Genomic DNA, 19182 nt, shown 5'->3' on the forward strand with positions numbered 1-19182 from the left:
AGAAACATGAGAATTGAGAAGACAACACCAATCTACAATGCTTAATTTATAAAATGAGACAACATGTGGAAGCAAGGTGAAGAGCAAAATGAAGATGATTGGTGCTCTATAATTGAAGCAAGAGGAAATATCAGTCATAAAAAGCCAATACATAAATCAAACGGTCCATAAAATTCGAGGTCCAACTAATCCTTAAAATGAGAGCCATAATTGACAAGGTGTTAAAGGCATTTGCATTCATGTCAAGGAGAACCGAGGGCAGAAACGTCTTTTAAAATCAACGTAGCAGTAAAGTAGGATACTACTGTCTAATGTCTACTAGTCAGTAGTAGGGTCTTTATTATAGACGCGCAGTAACGCTCCCTCTCGTAAAACCTTACGCTGCAGGATGCCAAATTATTATCGACCGTCATTACCGTTAAGCCCTTTTATTTTCACATTAATTAGTGTGAGCTTAATACACTTCATTACTCGCGCACACACACACACTCACTCTTCTTCACTCTTCACACTTCACTGGCTCTCTCTCTCTCTCTCTCTCTCTCTCTCTGCAGAGCGACAATGGCGGCAACAAGTCACCTCGTTGCTCATGCTACCTTGTTCCTCTCTCTGGTTTTTCACATGCATCTTCTGGTTAGCGGCTCTACCAGCCAAGATATGGAGGCTCTTTTGGCCTTCAAAGCTGGTTCAGACGCGTCGGAGAAGCTAACGAGTTGGAACAACAGCACCAACCTGTGCAGCTGGGACGGTGTCTCCTGCATCAACAACCGAGTCACGCGACTCGTTCTGGAGAACCTCGACCTCCAAGGTTCCATTCAATCCTTAACTTCACTCACTCAACTGCGAGTTCTCAGCCTCAAGCGAAACCGTTTCTCTGGAACCCTTCCCTCTCTCTCTAACTTCACCGCCCTCAAGCTTCTCTTCCTCTCTTACAACCACTTCTCCGGTGACTTTCCAGCCACAGTGACCTCTCTCTTCCGCCTCTATCGTCTCGATCTGTCCCACAACAACCTCTCCGGCGAGATTCCGGCGACAGTCAACCACTTAGCCCACCTTCTCACTCTCCGTCTCGAGGAGAACCGTTTCTCTGGCTACATTCCTGGCGTCAACCTCCCAAACCTGCAAGACTTCAACGTCTCCGGGAACCTCCTCTCCGGCGAGATACCGAAGTCGCTCTCGGCTTTCCCCGTATCCTCGTTCGGGCAAAACCCTTCTCTCTGCGGAGCCCCGATTCAGAACTGCACCGGAGTGGTGCCTGACCCTACAAAACCCGGATCCGAGGGCGCCATTGCGTCCCCAGTGGTGCCACGTGGCGGCGCCACAACAACAGTGTCATCTTCCCCGAGTTCAATGCCAGCAAATGACGGTGGAGCAGCTCCAAAAACCACGAAAACACATAGAAACGGAGGTTCGAAGATAAGCCCGGTGGCTCTAATAGCCATAATTGTGGGCGATGTATTGGTACTGGGCATTGTGTCATTGCTTCTATATTGCTACTTCTGGAGGAACTACTCGGCGAAGTTGAAGGAAGGGAAAGGATCAAAGCTTTTCGAGAGCGAGAAGATTGTGTATTCTTCGAGTCCGTACCCTGCACAAGGAGGAGGAGGAGGGTTTGAGAGGGGGAAAATGGTGTTCTTCGAAGGCGAGAAGAGGTTCGAATTGGAGGACTTGCTTCGAGCGTCTGCTGAGATGCTGGGAAAAGGTGGGTTCGGAACGGCGTACAAAGCGGTTCTTGATGATGGGAACGTTGTTGCGGTGAAGAGGCTGAAAGATGCGCAGATTGGAGGGAAGAGAGAGTTCGAGCAGCACATGGAGCTTCTTGGAAGGTTGAGGCATCAGAATATCGTGAGCTTGAGGGCTTACTATTTTGCCAGAGACGAGAAGTTGTTGGTCTACGATTACATGCCCAATGGAAGCTTGTTCTGGCTCCTTCATGGTACGTCATGCTTTCTTTTTTCCTTTCATTTTTAGTGGGTCACATGAGATTCATTTTTGTTCTTTACTTGCCCTTCAAAGCGAATAAAGTCAATTCAATTCAAATTCTTTGCTTTCATTTTCTGGCAAGATAAAGATAGGAAGATACCCCCAAAAGAGAGAGGGCGCCATGCATCTAATTATACATTGATAAATTATGACATTATAAAATCAAAGGTTACCTATATGCATCAAAGCCACAAGGCTGCTTTATCTTTAATTCCCCGCCGGGAAGGGGGGGGGGGTCCATTTTGAGGCTCCTCCAAAATTTGAAGTAGGACCACTCACTCATACCATGTGATATTTTGTTATGAGTACTTTCTTTTCTAACAAACACTGTAATAGTATGATGATAATATTCCATGCCCATAATAATAGTATTTTTAATGCATTCCCTTCCCAAACCATTGAAGACAAAAGTAACTGTTGAGCTGAATAAACAGTATTCCTTCACAATCATAACCACGTTTGAATAGGGAACTATTGTATATTTGTGTTGCATTATGCAAAACAAAACACACTCTGCATCGCCTAGGACTAAGACACCTGCTTTATTCAATTACTTTAAATTAAAAAAAGAAAGAATACAAGTGGTGTCTTTATTTTAGTTCAGCCTCGTTAGCTTTATGTTCTTTTGCAGAACCACATTTGGCCTTTTTCCTCTCGTCGTTTACCGCATCAATGATAATGAACATGGCTAAATAAGTGTAAAAGTGGCAAAATGGTAATTTAACTTGGTTGTCCGTGAAACAGGGAACCGAGGACCGGGGAGAACCCCACTGGACTGGACCACTCGGCTCAAGATAGCAGCTGGAGCGGCGCGTGGCGTGGCCTTCATTCACAACTCGTGTAAGTCCCTCAGGCTCAACCACGGTAACATCAAATCCACCAACATTCTCTTAGACAAGCAGGGAAATGCCCGGGTATCAGATTTTGGGCTGTCCGTGTTCGCGGGCCCAGGCCCATCAACATCTGGTGTCAGATCCAACGGCTATCGTGCTCCCGAGGTGTCATCTGACGGTCGAAAACAGTCCCAAAAGTCTGACGTGTACTCGTTCGGTGTATTCTTGCTTGAGTTGCTGACGGGGAAGTGCCCCTCGGCGGTGGAGGGTGGTGGTGCGCCCGCGGTGGACCTGCCAAGGTGGGTCCAGTCCGTTGTGAGGGAGGAATGGACCGCTGAGGTATTTGATTTGGAGCTGATGAGGTACAAGGACATTGAAGAGGAGATGGTTGGGCTGTTGCAGGTTGCTATGGCGTGCACTGCCCCTGCACCTGATCAACGGCCTAGCATGAGCCACGTGGTCAAGATGATCGAGGAGTTGCGTGGGGTGCAGGTGTCACCGTGTCATGACACGTTGGACTCTGTGTCTGAGTCACCTTCCGTCTCCGAAGATGCATGTGGAGCTAGTCAGTGAATAATAAACCTTGGGTAGCGTTGTAAATCAGATCATTGGGTTTTTTTTTTTTTTCTCCCCTTCTAGCCCTTTGACTCACTGACCTGAATTCCGAGTTAAATTTTCAATCAAGGGTGTCCTCAAATTACAGCATGTGAGTACGATGTGGGTTTATAGAGTAAAAAATGGGAGTCTGATTTACAAGGTGAAAATTTTCCCTTTCTAGAATTGGTTGACTAGTATGTTTAGGCATTGGTTGGTGAAGGCATTCTTGGGTCAGTTTGATACTGGTTGACATTGTCCAATTGGGTTTCCCGAAGAAAATTAAATCATACCTTGCCATGTTTTGATGGAAAGACATTTCATTAGGACAGCTTAATTATGGGTGACGATGTCCGAAATGGACCCTCAAAGAAAATCATTTCTTCTTTGATTAGCAAAATTAAATTTGAGTTTGTGATGTCATTTGCGACCAGCACCAATAGACAGCTAGCATAGGCATAGCTCTATATCTTATAATTAACTATTAAAAAAAATAAGTAGTTTACAAGATGAAAAAGAATGAATTAAATAATGAAGTTTTAGTTATAAGTGGTGTATTTGCAGCTAAGGTAGGAGGATTAGAAGTGCATGACCTCAGGTGCAAGGTTGAGAAGCCTTGACAAAGTATTAGGCAAGAACTTCCTAGCAAACAGAAAACAAACATTTGTACTGTTTCCATTATACTGGCATCTCTTGCTCCTTAGCTTCTCCAAGAACTCCACAGTGACCTCAGATCTCATGAACGTTGCTGGGTGTGGACCACCCCTTGACCAGTCAACAAAGGTCAAACTCCTATTAGAGTTCCCTTCCCAAAAATTGATGCTCACATATGTTGGCAAGTAATGTTCGTCTGCATAACATGATCCTCTGCAATATTGCTGAAAAATTGGGAAGTACTTTCTGTCTGATACCACTTCAAGTGCAAGCTCCCTGTCCATCTCAAACCATTGGGACCCTTTTCTCCATTGCCTAAGGCTCACGTGCGGCAGCATCCGGATGCTATATCGCCCGCGACCCACCGGACTGTTCTCATCATAGGCCATTACATAGTTTTGTGTTGAGTTCATTAAGTATGAGTAGACGGTTGTGAAGTTGAAGATTGGTATGCATGATTCCGATAAGAGAATGAATCTTTGGTTTGAGACATCAAGGAGTGCGTTTGCCAGAAGGCGACGCTCTGCTTCAACCATGTTCACATTCCCCCATTGCACTTCCTGCATTCATTTCATAACAGATATTATTAACTAGTGAAGGTTTCTGGTTGTGAATAATGAAATATCAGTCAAAGGGAATGCCTCACATTCATGCAAATGGGATGCTTTTGTAGCAATCAATGTATTCAAAATAATTAAATGTATCAACCTTCGTACAGTTGAAATTAAATGTACCAAATAAGTCAAGAGAGGCCCATGACTGGTGAATGCGACCATACCATACCATACCCATAACTTAAGCTAGTGATAAAAGTTTATTTTATTTTACCGTTTTCCCTACCCATAATTATCGATTTATCTTTCTATAAATCATTACCATTAGCCCGCAATTTGTTGTATTTCCTATTTTATTGTCCCCTTTCCGTTTTAATAGGTTTCCCTTTAACTGTTTCATTAGAATAAGCAGTTTGCATAGCAACAAACATAACAAGACAATTTGCACAGGACAACAGAGACTATCCTATTGTTGATTTCGATAATCTAATCAACATTAATAATTCAAGAGTACTATTAACTAACCTTGCCGGGAATTCTGCGGCCATGAAACACTGAATTCTTCTCAGGTTGTGAAGCATTGAAAGATGGATTGGAGTGCACGTATATTGAGTAATACCCTTCATGCCCTTTGAAGAATTGTTCCCACAAAGGTGCAAAGAACAAAGGACCCCTTGTCAAGAACATGAATGCCACCTTTGGAACTCTATCAAAGGGGTACTCAGGGATCTTTGCACTCATTGAAGCCCTCCACATAAGCTCCTTATCATCCATGTCATGCATGATTGGAGGAGGCTTAAGGAACTCCTTTAATCCTACATGGCTGTGATTGGACGTCTGTGTTTCCGTGATCGCTGGTGGCGGCGGCGGCGGCTGCATAGACGCTTTTCGGGGTAAGGCTGAGACTGATAACTGAGTGAATTGGAGACTAAAGGTGCAGTCTTTAAGGTAGAAACTAAAGATGACTCCAATGGTGACACCAAACCCCAGAATCAAGATATAGGTAAGAAACCGAACAAAATGGAGTTGAGCATTGAAAAGCTTGGAAACAGAATTTACAGGGTATTGACTACTTGAGCTTTTCATTCTTTTTGTGGGAGTAAATAGCAAAAGAAAAATTCCTTGATAACAAAATTTTTGAAAAGATGAACAATTTACAGAATCTGTTCCTTACTTTATGGTGTTGATGAGAAACGCTTGAAAGACAAGTTGTAGTAGTAAAAGTGTCAGCAACAAATTTATGTTCTGATCAAAATCTCTGTGATCACAAATAATGACTCAATCAAATAAGGATCTGCTGACCCAATATATGAGGGATACAGAAAAGAAGTTAAAGGACAAAAGAATCTCCAAAATGTTCAGAGATAGTATATAAATAAGGAAAGTTTGATAGAAATCAAAATCTCTGCCCCACAATTTAATGGAGGAGCAGCTGCCATACACAACAAGGTGATGATGGCTTCGGAGACCACTGAATAGAAGAGACTCTGGCTAGTTCTTTATACTCTTAAACCCTTTTTGTTCAATTTCTTCTTTCTTCTTTCTTCTTCTTCTGTTCCAGAAAGAATAACAGCTTCCTATGAAAGCAACTAAATAAAATTGGCCAATAAAGAAGGAAACCGTTAAGCGCTCGTTTCAGAAACCTGTAGAAGATTATGTTGTGTTACTTTTGGTTACAAGGAACCATTATTTATATCACACAACACAACACGCCCCCATTGGAAGCATCTCTAATCACTAATTATTAAGTTATTTATGTGGTGCCATCTGTTACTGAATTATGGGACGTTTTCTATGTGTAATTTTTGACATTGGAATATGTATGTTATGTTATGTTATGTAATAATGTTACGACGAGGACTAAGTTACGTAGCCGCCACCGCAATGGTCCTTAGTATTACTATGCCAACGCGTTCCTGTGTTATCCCGTGTTTGGTTTCCATTTTTTTTTAAATTAAAAAAATTATTATGTATTTATTTATATGTGGATCCCTTAAAAGGCGAAAAGGGGTGTTTGATGCCCAATAAGGGGGATTCCAAATGGAGAAGCCACCACGCATATTGAAGACTTTTCAGCCAAGGGAAAGGGAAAGGGAACATTCCAAATTTCCAATAATCAAGCCCACCTTGCTGTTTGTAGTTGAAGTTTCAAGTTTAACATGCTCTTTTGTTTTGGCAATGAAATATTGAAAGGATATAAAAATAGGGTAATATTACGGTCAAAGAAGCCAGACAACTGGAAAAATTGTATAGATAAATTATAATAATATTTTAATATTTTATTAACATTACAATATAAACTAATTATTGGATGACTGGATGTAGATAGAAGTGTTTATGGCCGGGACAGGCTAGAAAGTAGATTCAGATTCGGTCCTAAAAGGATACCAAATTTATTTTGATTTTATTCAAAGTGATTCGAAAAAAATCAGATTAAACCGGCTCGACCTGATAAAACATTAATATATAACTATATACAAATTTGTAAATTTTATATATTAAAATAATAAAATTTTACTTTTAAAAATAAATTTAACAATTGTTAGCTCATTTTTATATTAAAATAAATTATTTTAAAGTAAAAATAATATCGTATAATATAAAAAATATTAATTAAATTATAAAAGTATAATGTAACATTACTAATTAACTCAAATATATATTTTTTTGTAAAAAGTAACTTCGGATCCGCCCGAACAACCTAAAGCAAAATCCGAATCCGACCCAAAAATAACATCGGGTAAAAAGGGGAAGCCCGAACCCGATAAAATATGTCTCGGGTTCGGACCAGATTTTGAGTCGAGTTAGGTCTTGAACACCCCTAGTTGTAGAGTCTTTTTTATTTAGAAAAAGTATTTTTTATAACTTTTGAAAAAATAAGATTAAATATATTGACATATGATCATATTTGAGTATGTTTAAAAAAATATTTTAATTTTTTATTAAAATAAAATTGAATATATCAAACAAATACGCACCTAAACTAATCGAAGTCAGTGGAATGAGGCTGGATTTACTTTGTGGACAATTGGACATAGTCTACTCTATAATAAGCTGCATGCTTATAAAATATATTGACTTGAAATAATTTGACTCTCAAATGAAATGAATATATTCTTAGAAAAAAATAATGTCATGTGAATTATAATTATAATGAATTTCTTCTTGTGATAATTCATAATTAAGAAGTTTTATTTCATTATTTTGGTGATTAAAAGTTTTTTAATCCGAGGTCAAACTTAATATATAAATGGTATAAACAGATTATACATAACATTATATACTTAAAATAGAATGATCAATTCCACTAGAATGTTGATTCGTCCCTGGATTGTTTATGAAATTGTTGCTTTTTATGTCTAAATCTTTTGTTTCTTAAATATATCCTTCAAAGAAGCTGCGAAGATTTGAAAAAAATTAACAAGATTTTTTTAAAGATGGGACATGTGATAAAATGAATGAACAAATAAAGTTATCATTTATAAGTCCATAGTAAATTTATTTTAGAAAAGAATTGAATCACTAGTATTTATAAAATGAGAAAATAAATCACAAAAAAAGGAAATGAAAAAAAGATATTAATCGCATTTGGTTCTTGAAAAACCCACCAGCTAAAGAGTAAATAAAAGTGCAAGAAAACAAGAAAATAATAACAAAAGAAAGAAAGTGACATTCTTTGGAAATTAAAAAGGTTTCCAAGAAAATGAAAGGTTGTGTTTTATTTACTTGATGTATAGTTCATATGTCTTCGACGTAAGTGATGAAGGGCAGCAATATGGTATGAAAGACAAGAAATCACGTTGCCGCCTATGTCTCAACTTTAAACTATTTTAAATGATTTGTGAATAAGTTAATGGTTTTCCTTGTTTTCTTCACGGTCAATTGTCCATTGATGGTGATATAGAACTTCCAAGTAGAATGATTAGTTATCATTATTATTTTAACAATTAAGTATTATTATATGGTCTTTTGATTAAATGATTGAAAGGTTTCATCTTATTTGTTATTCATTATAGGAAGAGTCGATCACTTGATGACTTCCTCAAAAACATCAAGGACACATAGGACACAGCAAAAGTTTATTACATATTTACATACCACGTAAACAATTCTTAGCTTTTAAAATCAGTGTCTCTACTCTCTTGGGACTTCAAAGTCAACATTTTACTCTCCCCAAACCTTTGTTATGAAAATAACAATTCAACTTGTACAAAACTATGCATCCGGTTTAAATTTAAGAATGACACTAACCGCATAAAAGTCAGAATGATTTTGGTTACAAAGATAGGGGTAACCACAAAATAAAGGGCATAAGAGGTCAAAATCAAACTACAAATTTAGGTTTGAATATTCAATTTCCACATGCAGTTTAGGTTTCTCTTGAACAAAAGAACAAGTCATATTTCTGTGTCTCTTCCCATAATTTTTTATCCGAGAATTGTGTTTCTTTTAGGATAAAACCAAATTAAAACCATAGCACATTAGCACATGATTTCACTCCGCTACTCATTAATCATTATAGTAAATTATCATTTCAAGCAAATTACTTGCATGCATTAACCAATCTGAAGGGTAAGTGAATTAATGTTAATAGAGTCCTTTTCGAAAATGAATAACAAACTCGTTGATAAATGATAACAGTTCATGCACCTCTTATTGATCTAAAATTTCCAAGTATTTCTTCTTGTAATATCATAACATGGTACATTTCTAATGCCAGTTTGCTTCATTAACATCATAAACCATAATCACCAAGGTATAACTTCTTCACGTAGGTACCTAACTTGTTTGGTTACTTAACTTGCTTTTGACAGAATACAATACAGCAATTCCAGCCACAACACCAGCAATGAGAAATGAAGATTTCCCTATATGTAAACTGCCACTAGTATAAGCCCATATCCATCGAGATACAAATTGCAGCCCGCAGGTATTTTTGAACTTCTGAATTGAAAACTCCTATGAAGGAAGATGCAGCAGCAGTTACTCACTCAGATTATTACACATGCTATGTACTTTAGACAATTATTGCCTGAAATTTCCACTATCTATGGCCACTTGATTACAAACAATTACATTTCTATATAGGGCTACATATTTTACAGAGAAAATGCAACGGAAGAAGCTCCTAAGTACTCAGGAAACCAGCTACTGCATTCTCTTCATACTTATACCCATATTGTCAGCAAATTCAACCAAACTGGAATTGAAAGTTTCTAGAGAGAAATCCTGCACACACACACTCAGAGAAATTGTCTATAAGTCTCATTAATTTGGAGTCTTCATGTGTTATTGATTTAAATATCCTCGCCGAACAATTTTCCAAAAACGTGATATGATACATAAAAAGATGCATGGCATAATAAAGAAAGAGTAATATATACACTATACAAGAACAAAAAATATAAGACATAAAAAATACTTGTAAGGAAATTGGGGAATTTTATTACAATGTTTATTAGGAAACTCAATTCCTCACCTAATCAGACAAGACTATTTTGTGTTGTTAATTTATTAGGAATTTTATTATGCATGTATTTTTTAAACACTAGATATGGAAAATTTATTAATAATTTGAAGGAACTAAGGAAGTGCTCAAACTTTACAGCTCAATAGTCATTACTCATTACCTTTGGTAATTTATGCTGTTGGGCTAGGTGATCCACATGGAGCCTCACATTTGATGATGCAGCAATCCAGGCACGGCGGTCAACATCAGCGTATACATATGCAACAATGTCAAACAATGTTTTCGCTCCGCCTTCAATTGCTTTCAAGATATTAGCTTCTCTATTCCTACGGTTCCTGAAAATAGTGATAACAATCCTCACAGTCAGTGATTCTGACTTAATAACTGTTACTATTAACCTATATTCACATAAAGGAAGTGATTAAAGGATTGTACTTCAGATATCCACACAGCATCTGCTTTGGCCAGAGATTTATTCTCCCATGCATTGATATTAAAACATGCGGTGAGAGATTGAGAAATTCGTATGTTGTTTGGAAGTATTCCTGCAGATGACAATCATACTAAGCAAAAGAACATCTAGTACATTGTTATTTTCTTTTATAATAACTTTCTCATGTCAATGGTTGATTTTCTAAAGTGCATGTTAATCCCTAGATCGCAGAGAATGCAATTCATTTTGAAAAAACTGATGCCAATAATGCAGAGCAATGGTCCTCACTTGTAATCTGATATAAGAAAAAGAACATAGATGCTTTTAGCATCATAACTAACAAGCTTTATTCCCACTTACTGTCATATTTCCACCAGAAGTTATGTCCAGAACAGCACTTCCTTGACTGAAACAAAGCAAATTGGTATGATATCAGAAGTCCTTATCAAAAAAGACCTAAAAGATGAAATAGGCCTTATGTTATATTGCAACTTCCAAAGAGGAAATCTGTTTCTTTTTATAAATCACACTATGCAAACTACCTATTTCTTTGTTCAATTTTGATAGGGGCATTTTTTTTCTTGGAGATCTAATTGATGCTTAGCAAACAACAACAATAACAATAACAATAATAATTAAAAAAATAAAATAACACTCTTATATTAGTCTCATCATTCTATGCTCTTCTTGTATCCACATATATCAACACATTCACTTGCCCAAAAAAGAATGGAAGACAGCTAAAGCAGTCTTATTTTCTTAAGATAGCAAATCAGCTAACTTGAATTATCTGATATTCTGTGAAACATCCCCAGTTAGTTTGGTTATAGTATCTTTATTAGTAGACAGAATTAAAAATGATGTCATATGAAGGAAGATGTCTACAATGAAAGTACAGTAGTTCCAAATTTTAAACTATGATATTGTATGGAATCTTACCCTACACAATGATCCCCCACGATCAATGAGTGAGTGTTCTTGTGAAGCAGTGCCAAATGACCATCTGTATGTCCCTGAACCGAAAAAAGAATTTTTCATCTTCAACAGAACAGGGAAGCAATTTTACAGAGATTATAACATTTGAATTCAAGTAATGCTTGATATAGTTTGAGATATTTTTTAAACTTGGTGATGGAAAAGTTCAACCCTAGAGTGTTACTGGAAGTGTGCATGCTTGGTTTTTAACCTAGAACTCTAAGACACTCCTGCAAGCAAAAGCACATAGGATTTAAAGCATGGACAAAGCACAGGTTCACTGTTTGAAAGAACTATTGACACCAAGCTACGAACAAATTCAAACTTAAAAGGTCAAGCCATGTGTGCATGATACTCTTTGAGCATCTCCAACAGATTCTTTTATGGAAGTTTTCCATCATATAAGGAAAGGGTAAAATAGAGAAGTGGTGGATCTGCAATTAACCTGGTCATACATCTTAAATCAAATTTTGAAACGTATACAGTACATAAAGGAGTCTTGGTGGTGGAATGCGAGTGTACAAGAAAAGATAAAAGCAAAAAGAGTGTGCTTTAAAAAGTGGTCTTTGTGCCGCAATGCAGATAATTTGAAAAAATATAAGGCGGCTAAGAAAAAAACAAAAGTGGTTGTAAGTGAAGTAAAACAAGAGCATATGAGGGTCTCTACCAGTCCTTAGACATGAAAGAAGGGGAAAAAGATATATATAGAATCGCAAAGAGCCGTGAAAGAAGAATGAGAGACTTGGATCAGGTTAAGTGCATAAAGGATAAAGACGGGGAGGTGTTGGCTTAAGAGGAGAAGATCAATGAAAGGTGGAAGAGCTACTTCTACGAGTTATTTAATGAAGAACAGAAGACTCTTCCAAGCCTTGGTCGGTTATGCACGAAGGAAGAAGATCAAAACTTCGACTACTATCGAAGGATTTGAGAGTTCGAAGTAAAAGAGACTCTAAAATGGATGAAAAATGGTAGGGCTGTAGGACCCGATAATATTCTGATTGAAGTTTGAAAGGGTCTTGGAAACAAATGCTTCAGTTGGTTAATTAAGTTTTTTAATGAGATTTTAAAGTCTAAGAAAATCCCAGATGAGTGAAGGAAGAGCACCTTGGTACCTATCTACAAGAATAAAGAGGATATACAAAGTTGTGAAAACTATAGAGAGATCAAACTCATGAGCTATACCATGAAGTTATGGGAAATAGAATGGAGGCTGAGACAAGAGACACAAGTAATAGAGAACCAATTTGGTTTTATGCCAAGCAGATCCATCACTGAAGCGATATACCTGTTAGAAGGATGATGGAGAGGTATCGTAGTAATAAAAAAAATCTACATATGGTGTTTATTAATTTGGAAAATGTGTACGATAGGGTGTCAAAAGAGATCTTATGGAAGGTTTTAGAAAAAGAGAGAGTAAAGATCGCATATATTCGTTCAATTAAAGACGTATATGATGGGACTACAACTAGTGTGAAAACTCAAGGTGGTGTGACAGAAAAATTTTCTATTAGTATAGAATTACACCAGAGATCATCCTTAAGTCCATACATTTTCATATTAGTTTTTGAAGTACTCACAGGGCATATCCAAGAGCCTGTACCATGGTGCATGTTTTTTGCCAATGATATCGTTCTTATGAGATAGTCAAATAAAGACCTAAATAAGAAGTTAGAGTTATGAAGAGAAGCTATAGAAGTGTATGGTCTGCGCATAAGCCGTAGCAAGACGGAATATGGAATGTAAGTTCGGCCTGCGAAGAAAAAACCCTAATATAGAGGTGAAGATTGGAGATAACGCCCTACAAAAAGTTAAGAGTTTTACGTATCTTGGGTGTATCATACAGGATAATGGAGAGATTAAACAGGATGTAAATCATAGGATCCAAGCAGGTTTGTTAAAATAGCAGAGTGCGTCTGATTTTATATGTAACAAAAAAGTGCCTTTAAAACTTAAAGGTAAATTCTATCGCACTGCTATCAGACTGACTATGTTTTATGGTACAGAGTGTTCGGCGACCAAAAAGGAGCACGAACATAAACTAATTTTTGACAAAGATGAAGATGTTGAGATGGATGAATGGACATACGTGATTTGATAGAATAAGAAATGAAGATATAAGAGAGAGGGTTGGAATAGTATCTATTGTGGAAAATATGGTAGAATCGCGTCTCAGGTGGTTCGGACATGTGAGAAGAAAACCGACAGAACACCCAGTCAGGAGGATGGATAAAATGAAAGATGGACAATGGGTGAAAGGTAGAAGAAGACCTGGACCATCCATGAGGTGGTCAAACAAGATCTACATATAAACTGTCTCTCTGTAGACATGATACATAATAGAGCTCAATGGCGTCGTTTGATTTATGTAACCGACCACACATAGTAGGACAAGGCTTTGTTGTTGTTGTTGTTGTTGTTTATACAATACATAAGTTCTAGAAATTGACATTATTGCACCCAACATGGACAATTCAAGAAAGATGCTAAAATGTTAACATGACACGCCTGTTAAAAGAAGGATTACAACATGAAAAATACCGGTGCAAAAATAGCTCTTAATCTCTGACCACCAATGTTAATTTCATCATCTCCGGTAACTGAGGTATAGCCAAGTGACCAGTCATCTGTAATCATAGAATATCAGTTGACCAACTTGGTGAGGTTTTATTTTTTGTATATCAGGTCAAAATATAGAAATCTAATAGATATATAAATAAAAATAATCTGAAATATACCTCAGAAATACTGATAAACATAGGATAAAAAAATATATATTTCAACTGAAGGGAAAGCCTTGATGAAATAGTAATATCTCTCCTCCCAAATCCCAGTAGATGGAAGCTTCATGCACTATGCCACCCTTTTTAAAATTGTATCAACTCATCCATGATGTGATCCAGACACCAAAATTATTTTGTAAATCAATTCAAATAATTTTAAAAATAGATTTCAATTTTCAAATATGAGATTCAGTCTCTAAATTGAATCAAATCAATTTCATTTTTTAATGATCTCAAAAATAGCGAAGAAGAACTCTAAACTCTAATCATAGAGATTGTGAGAGATCCCAAATTTTGGGCTCTACAAAAGTAGTGTGACTACTTAAGATTTGTAGCGAAGTCTTGGTAGTTTTGATATCATAAACCATTTACAAAAATTCAAAATAATTTCATTTCTTTAACCAAGTTTCCAGCTGCACAGTTGTTGAGTTGACTAAGGAAATTATACTAGCCTGCAAACTGTCACCAAGAATATTACATAAAAACAAAAATATAACCTTTGCTTATGCGGCGCATGGTATTCTCATGTGCTAGCAAGGTGGCATCAGGATTGCACTTTTGTATGACAGATAGACCTGTCATAAAGGTTTACAATATATGAGAATTAAAATAATCTGCAGATAATTACATCTTAAATATCAGTTTCCACATAGAAGACTGAACTCAGAACATACAGTAGCTTCTGTCAGGAAAAAAATACGTGATAATTTGTGAGGTACACTTGAGTGCAGAGCTAACAAATATAAGATCATATCCAGCTTAGATGCTTTTTGTTACTCACTTAGATTTAGTTAAGAAATAATAAAGTGAAATGGCTTCTTATGAACTGCATACATTTCACCAACTGTACTGTGTACTCATAATGCAATGTGCACTAAAGGATCATAAACAGCTATAGTTCTAGGAATGACTTACCATCTACATGGTCATGGTGATGATGAGTAACAAAGACCACTAGTCTTCTTGGCAAAGTAGTAACAACTTTCTCTAGCTGATGATTACAAAGTCATCAGTTACATTTTAGTAAAACAAATTTGATAATATAGAAATTAATTATTAGTCCAAGCAATGGATCCATAGAAGAAATAGGAAACAAAGGAAAAATAAAAAGCATGTTTACACATAAATTGTTCAATAGTCATGTGAAAGTATACCTCTCCATGGAATCTTGATAAACATCCTGGATCAACAATTAGTGCATCTCCACATGCAATAAAATTATTATCCTCACAATCATTTGAAGCAATTGCAGGTGCAAATACAACCAAGTTTGTTGTGCTAAAAGGCTTTGCGGTTCTACTTTCCATAGGTATAAGTGTAACACCAGGAGGGTACTCCTGAAAATGGAACAAGTTTTCCATTTTGAACCAGCATATAAAGAGAATGACTTTGAAAATTACAAGAAAATTATAGCAGTGAAAGAAAAACCCCCTTTTCATCCATTTTGCACCAGCATATAAAAAATAACCCTGTTAATCCTTCCTTGGTTCACATTATCAAATTTCAGCCATAAGATGTGTATAAATAGTTTATTTTACAAATTCTTGGTTATCGAAAATTAACAATCCATGTCACATTTAAAGTTTCAACAACTCCCTAATCTGGAGGAGGTTTTCACTTTATTCAATAAGCACTAAGAAAGTTCAAGAAAACAAACCTGGTAGTTTATGGCTGGTGGGACTTTCCACTTAGCACAGTCAAATGAGTTGTTTATATGACCAACGACTACCAATGGTCCAACACGATCGTCTTGTGGCTTCACTTCCAGAAGCAAATTAAGACAGCTCTGGACGGACATCCATTTATGTGAATCTGCATATGTGAATTAGATATGCTGTTGACATAAATATAGTATCAAAATTCAAAATCGATCAACAAGCAAAGACAGACTAATACTGCATAAAAGTAAACAGCAGCATTGGTCTTTATTAAACTAGCCAATTCACTGCCTCGTCCAACCTAGGAACAAGCACTCATCCACTCGAAAGAAAGTGAAACAGAAAAACTGATTGGCACATGAGCTTGTAAACCTTCGACCTAATTGTCCTAACCAAGTAAACATTCATGACATACTGCCCAATACAAACATCTTTTTATCATACTATGAACTACAGAAAACTTGGATAGCAAGAAAAGAGAAACCACCTAGCAAGGCAACGTCTTCAGCTACCAATTTTCCCGCAATGAAGACTGTGTTATGGGGCAAACCGGGTCCAAACGCAGCTTCCTTGATATATTGGTAAAACTTCCACTCTCCACCTTCAACTTCCCCAAACCCTATTTGTAGAAATACCTATATGCAAAAACATTTAACATGAATTTTGCAATCACCAAACCACAAAATTCTGATTTCCTTAACAAGATATAGTCTTTACTCTTAAGTACCTCATTGAGTGCTGAACGAATGTCGAATTCACCCAAATTGAGCTCCTCAGAATGCGAGCCAGCCACTTCCACCGCAATCGGCGGCTCCGATCCTGGCTGTAACGGATTCAAGAGAGCGGAAGGCAAGTCCCAGAGATCAGAATCGACGAAGGAATCGTATTCTTGGTCGTGGAATTTGGGAGGGCGAGGCTGCTTGACGAGGAGGAACTCGTGATGGTTGGAAGGGTTTTCGATGATCAAAGCGAGTGTGTGAGCTGCCATGTGAATGGGGAAGTAGAGAAGAGTGAATTTTGAAGGTTACGGAGTGAGAGAAGTGTAATTTTGGAGAGTCAAATTTAGATTAGAGAGTAATCATTTTCGTTGCAAACAAGGGAAATAGGTATCCCAGACTGAGACTCCAAAGTATGGTAAGTGGGTGGCGCAGTCAACGGCATTTAAAGGCTACCACCGTGGTAGGTGGATGAGTCATCGGTGAAACAAGTTTGGTGGTCGGAACCATGTTTGGGTTTGAGAACAAGACAAAAAGGACCACCCTGAAAACAATACACATGCAATGACATAAAAATTAGTTTTTTTTTTATATAATGATAATAAATTATAATAATTTAATTTATTTTTAATTTTATTTAAAATATTTAAAAAAATACAATACTAAAAAATTGATAGAAATGATAAAAAAAATAAGTTATATTTTTTTAGTGTTATATTTTTTATTAAAAAAATATGAAATATATTAATTCAGTATATTTAAATAAAATATTTTTTATTTTTTAGTATATTTAATAAAATTTTAGTAGTAAATATAAAACTACAAAAAAGATAAAAAAATTTGAAAAATTACAATTTACATTTTGTTAAAAAGATTTTTTTAAAAAAATAATATTTTTCATATAATAAATAAATAAATATTTTATATTATTATATTCAAATATAATTGATAAAAAAATATTTTTTACATAAAATATTCAAATATAAAATTACTTTTACTTCTCTAAAAAAATCTTTTTTAAAAAATAACTCAAAAACAAATTTCTCAAATTTTATGTTATTTTTAAATAAAGTATCATTTCGACATCTTATAGATATTACTTTATTTAATTATTTTACTAAAACTAAAATATTTAGTTTGTTAAAATATTGGTTTAACCGTTTTTATATTTATTTTACATTAATATATATTTCAAAAGAAAAATTTGTAAAAAAATACAATTGTAACTCAATTTTTTTAAACAAATACATTGTATAGGGTAATTTTTTTGGATATGACACCAATTTTAGTGTAATGTTGGATTATGAAATTTTGGAGAATTTTACACTATTGTGATGGCGTTTAGGTGATGGTGAGAAATTGGACGGTTCGATTTATTACAGCTGATAGGGAACACAAATCGGACGGTCCAATTTGTGGTTGATGGATGGCTGTACAAAAAAATCGGACCCACCGATTTCATGCGTTGATGTTCAAAGTTTTTTTTGCCCAAAGAAATCGGACCCAGCGATTTTTTTGCTAGAGAAAAAAAATTTCGCAGATCAGAAAATCGAACCCAGCAATTTCTAGGCTTCCTATTTTTGGGCGGGCCGTTCACTAATCAGACAGTCCAATTTTATTATTTAAAAAATTCGAATCACCATGAAAGCAGTCGGACGGTCCGATTTGAGTTTAATATATATATATATATATATATATATATATATATATATATATATATATATATATATACACCCAACCCAAGTTGAGCAGCCCACTTCATCTTCTTCTTCCGAGCTCCAAATATCCGAAGCTCACCTCTGTGTTTCTCTTCTTTTCTATTATCATGGATGATAGAGTGAGATTAAAAGTGTATTATCATGGCTAAATATTATTACAAGCATATGAAGGAGTGAAATTTGTGGTGAAAATCCATTAGATATTATAATTCCTTTCACATTGTCATATGAAGAATTAAAAGGGGTGATTTGTGAGAAGATTGATTCTCAAATATTTAGGAGAGTATCGTGTATTCTGTACAGATATCCTATATCTGTCTTTGGTGGGTTCGTTCAATTTCAAATGAAATACGTGACTGATGAAGCGAGCATGCAAGAAATATTTTCAGTGTATCTTGAAAGTCAGTCTCGAATATCGTTCATCGAACTGTATATCAAGTTCGAGCAATTTGCAGCGGACCGAGATATTGAATTGGAAGATTATAACAGTGATAGTGAGGAAGAGTTTGAAAGTAACTATGAGGTCATTGATTCGAGTGTAGACAATGATCAAGCTGACGATGCTATGGTGGCAGTGTGGCAGATGTGGCAAATGCACTAGCAAACTAGCAGCCGTTTGTGGAGCCGACTTTCATGCGGTTGTTGGATTTGGGGGCCATGCATGCACAGAAGTTTCCTCAATATGTAAATGCAGGTACGTCATAATTTTAAATAATGATTTGTTAAATTATGATTTGTGCATATGTTTTGAGTTTGATACAAATATTTAAGACAATAGTAAATAGGCAAAAATATAGTATATAATTAGTAATGG

At 36.1% G+C, this 19182-nt stretch overlaps 3 protein-coding genes across 4 annotated transcripts; 1 reads left to right on the top strand and 2 right to left on the bottom strand.

The window, feature by feature from the left end:
- The first annotated feature begins 83 nt into the window (after positions 1 to 83).
- Positions 84 to 3724, top strand: LOC112712062 (probable leucine-rich repeat receptor-like protein kinase At1g68400). Its single transcript, XM_025764848.3, has 2 exons — positions 84 to 1936; positions 2728 to 3724. The coding sequence occupies exons 1-2, from the start codon at positions 562 to 564 to the stop codon at positions 3387 to 3389; spliced, it is 2037 nt and encodes a 678-aa protein (XP_025620633.1). The 5' UTR covers positions 84 to 561; the 3' UTR covers positions 3390 to 3724.
- A 23-nt stretch (positions 3725 to 3747) lies between these two features.
- On the bottom strand, positions 3748 to 6480 carry LOC112712063 (glycosyltransferase BC10). The gene is made up of 2 exons (XM_025764849.3): positions 5144 to 6480; positions 3748 to 4624 (listed from the first exon to the last, which is right to left on the bottom strand). The coding sequence occupies exons 1-2, from the start codon at positions 5702 to 5704 to the stop codon at positions 3989 to 3991; spliced, it is 1197 nt and encodes a 398-aa protein (XP_025620634.1). The 5' UTR covers positions 5705 to 6480; the 3' UTR covers positions 3748 to 3988.
- Positions 6481 to 9242: 2762 nt separating this feature from the next.
- On the bottom strand, positions 9243 to 17216 carry LOC112712064 (uncharacterized). 2 transcript variants are annotated; one of them, XM_025764850.3, is made up of 12 exons: positions 16662 to 17216; positions 16422 to 16569; positions 15934 to 16088; positions 15431 to 15613; positions 15192 to 15267; positions 14774 to 14851; positions 14035 to 14120; positions 11461 to 11534; positions 10882 to 10927; positions 10524 to 10633; positions 10249 to 10423; positions 9243 to 9577 (listed from the first exon to the last, which is right to left on the bottom strand). In XM_025764850.3, the coding sequence occupies exons 1-12, from the start codon at positions 16920 to 16922 to the stop codon at positions 9398 to 9400; spliced, it is 1572 nt and encodes a 523-aa protein (XP_025620635.1). In that variant the 5' UTR covers positions 16923 to 17216; the 3' UTR covers positions 9243 to 9397. The 2 variants fall into 2 exon arrangements, with proteins under 2 accessions (XP_025620635.1, XP_025620636.1); XM_025764851.3 differs by having other exon boundaries at positions 9243 to 9847.
- Between the last annotated feature and the right edge of the window lie 1966 nt (positions 17217 to 19182).

Source organism: Arachis hypogaea, chromosome 9 (genome assembly GCF_003086295.3).
Source record: "Arachis hypogaea cultivar Tifrunner chromosome 9, arahy.Tifrunner.gnm2.J5K5, whole genome shotgun sequence".
Classification (NCBI taxonomy): Eukaryota; Viridiplantae; Streptophyta; class Magnoliopsida; order Fabales; family Fabaceae; genus Arachis; species Arachis hypogaea.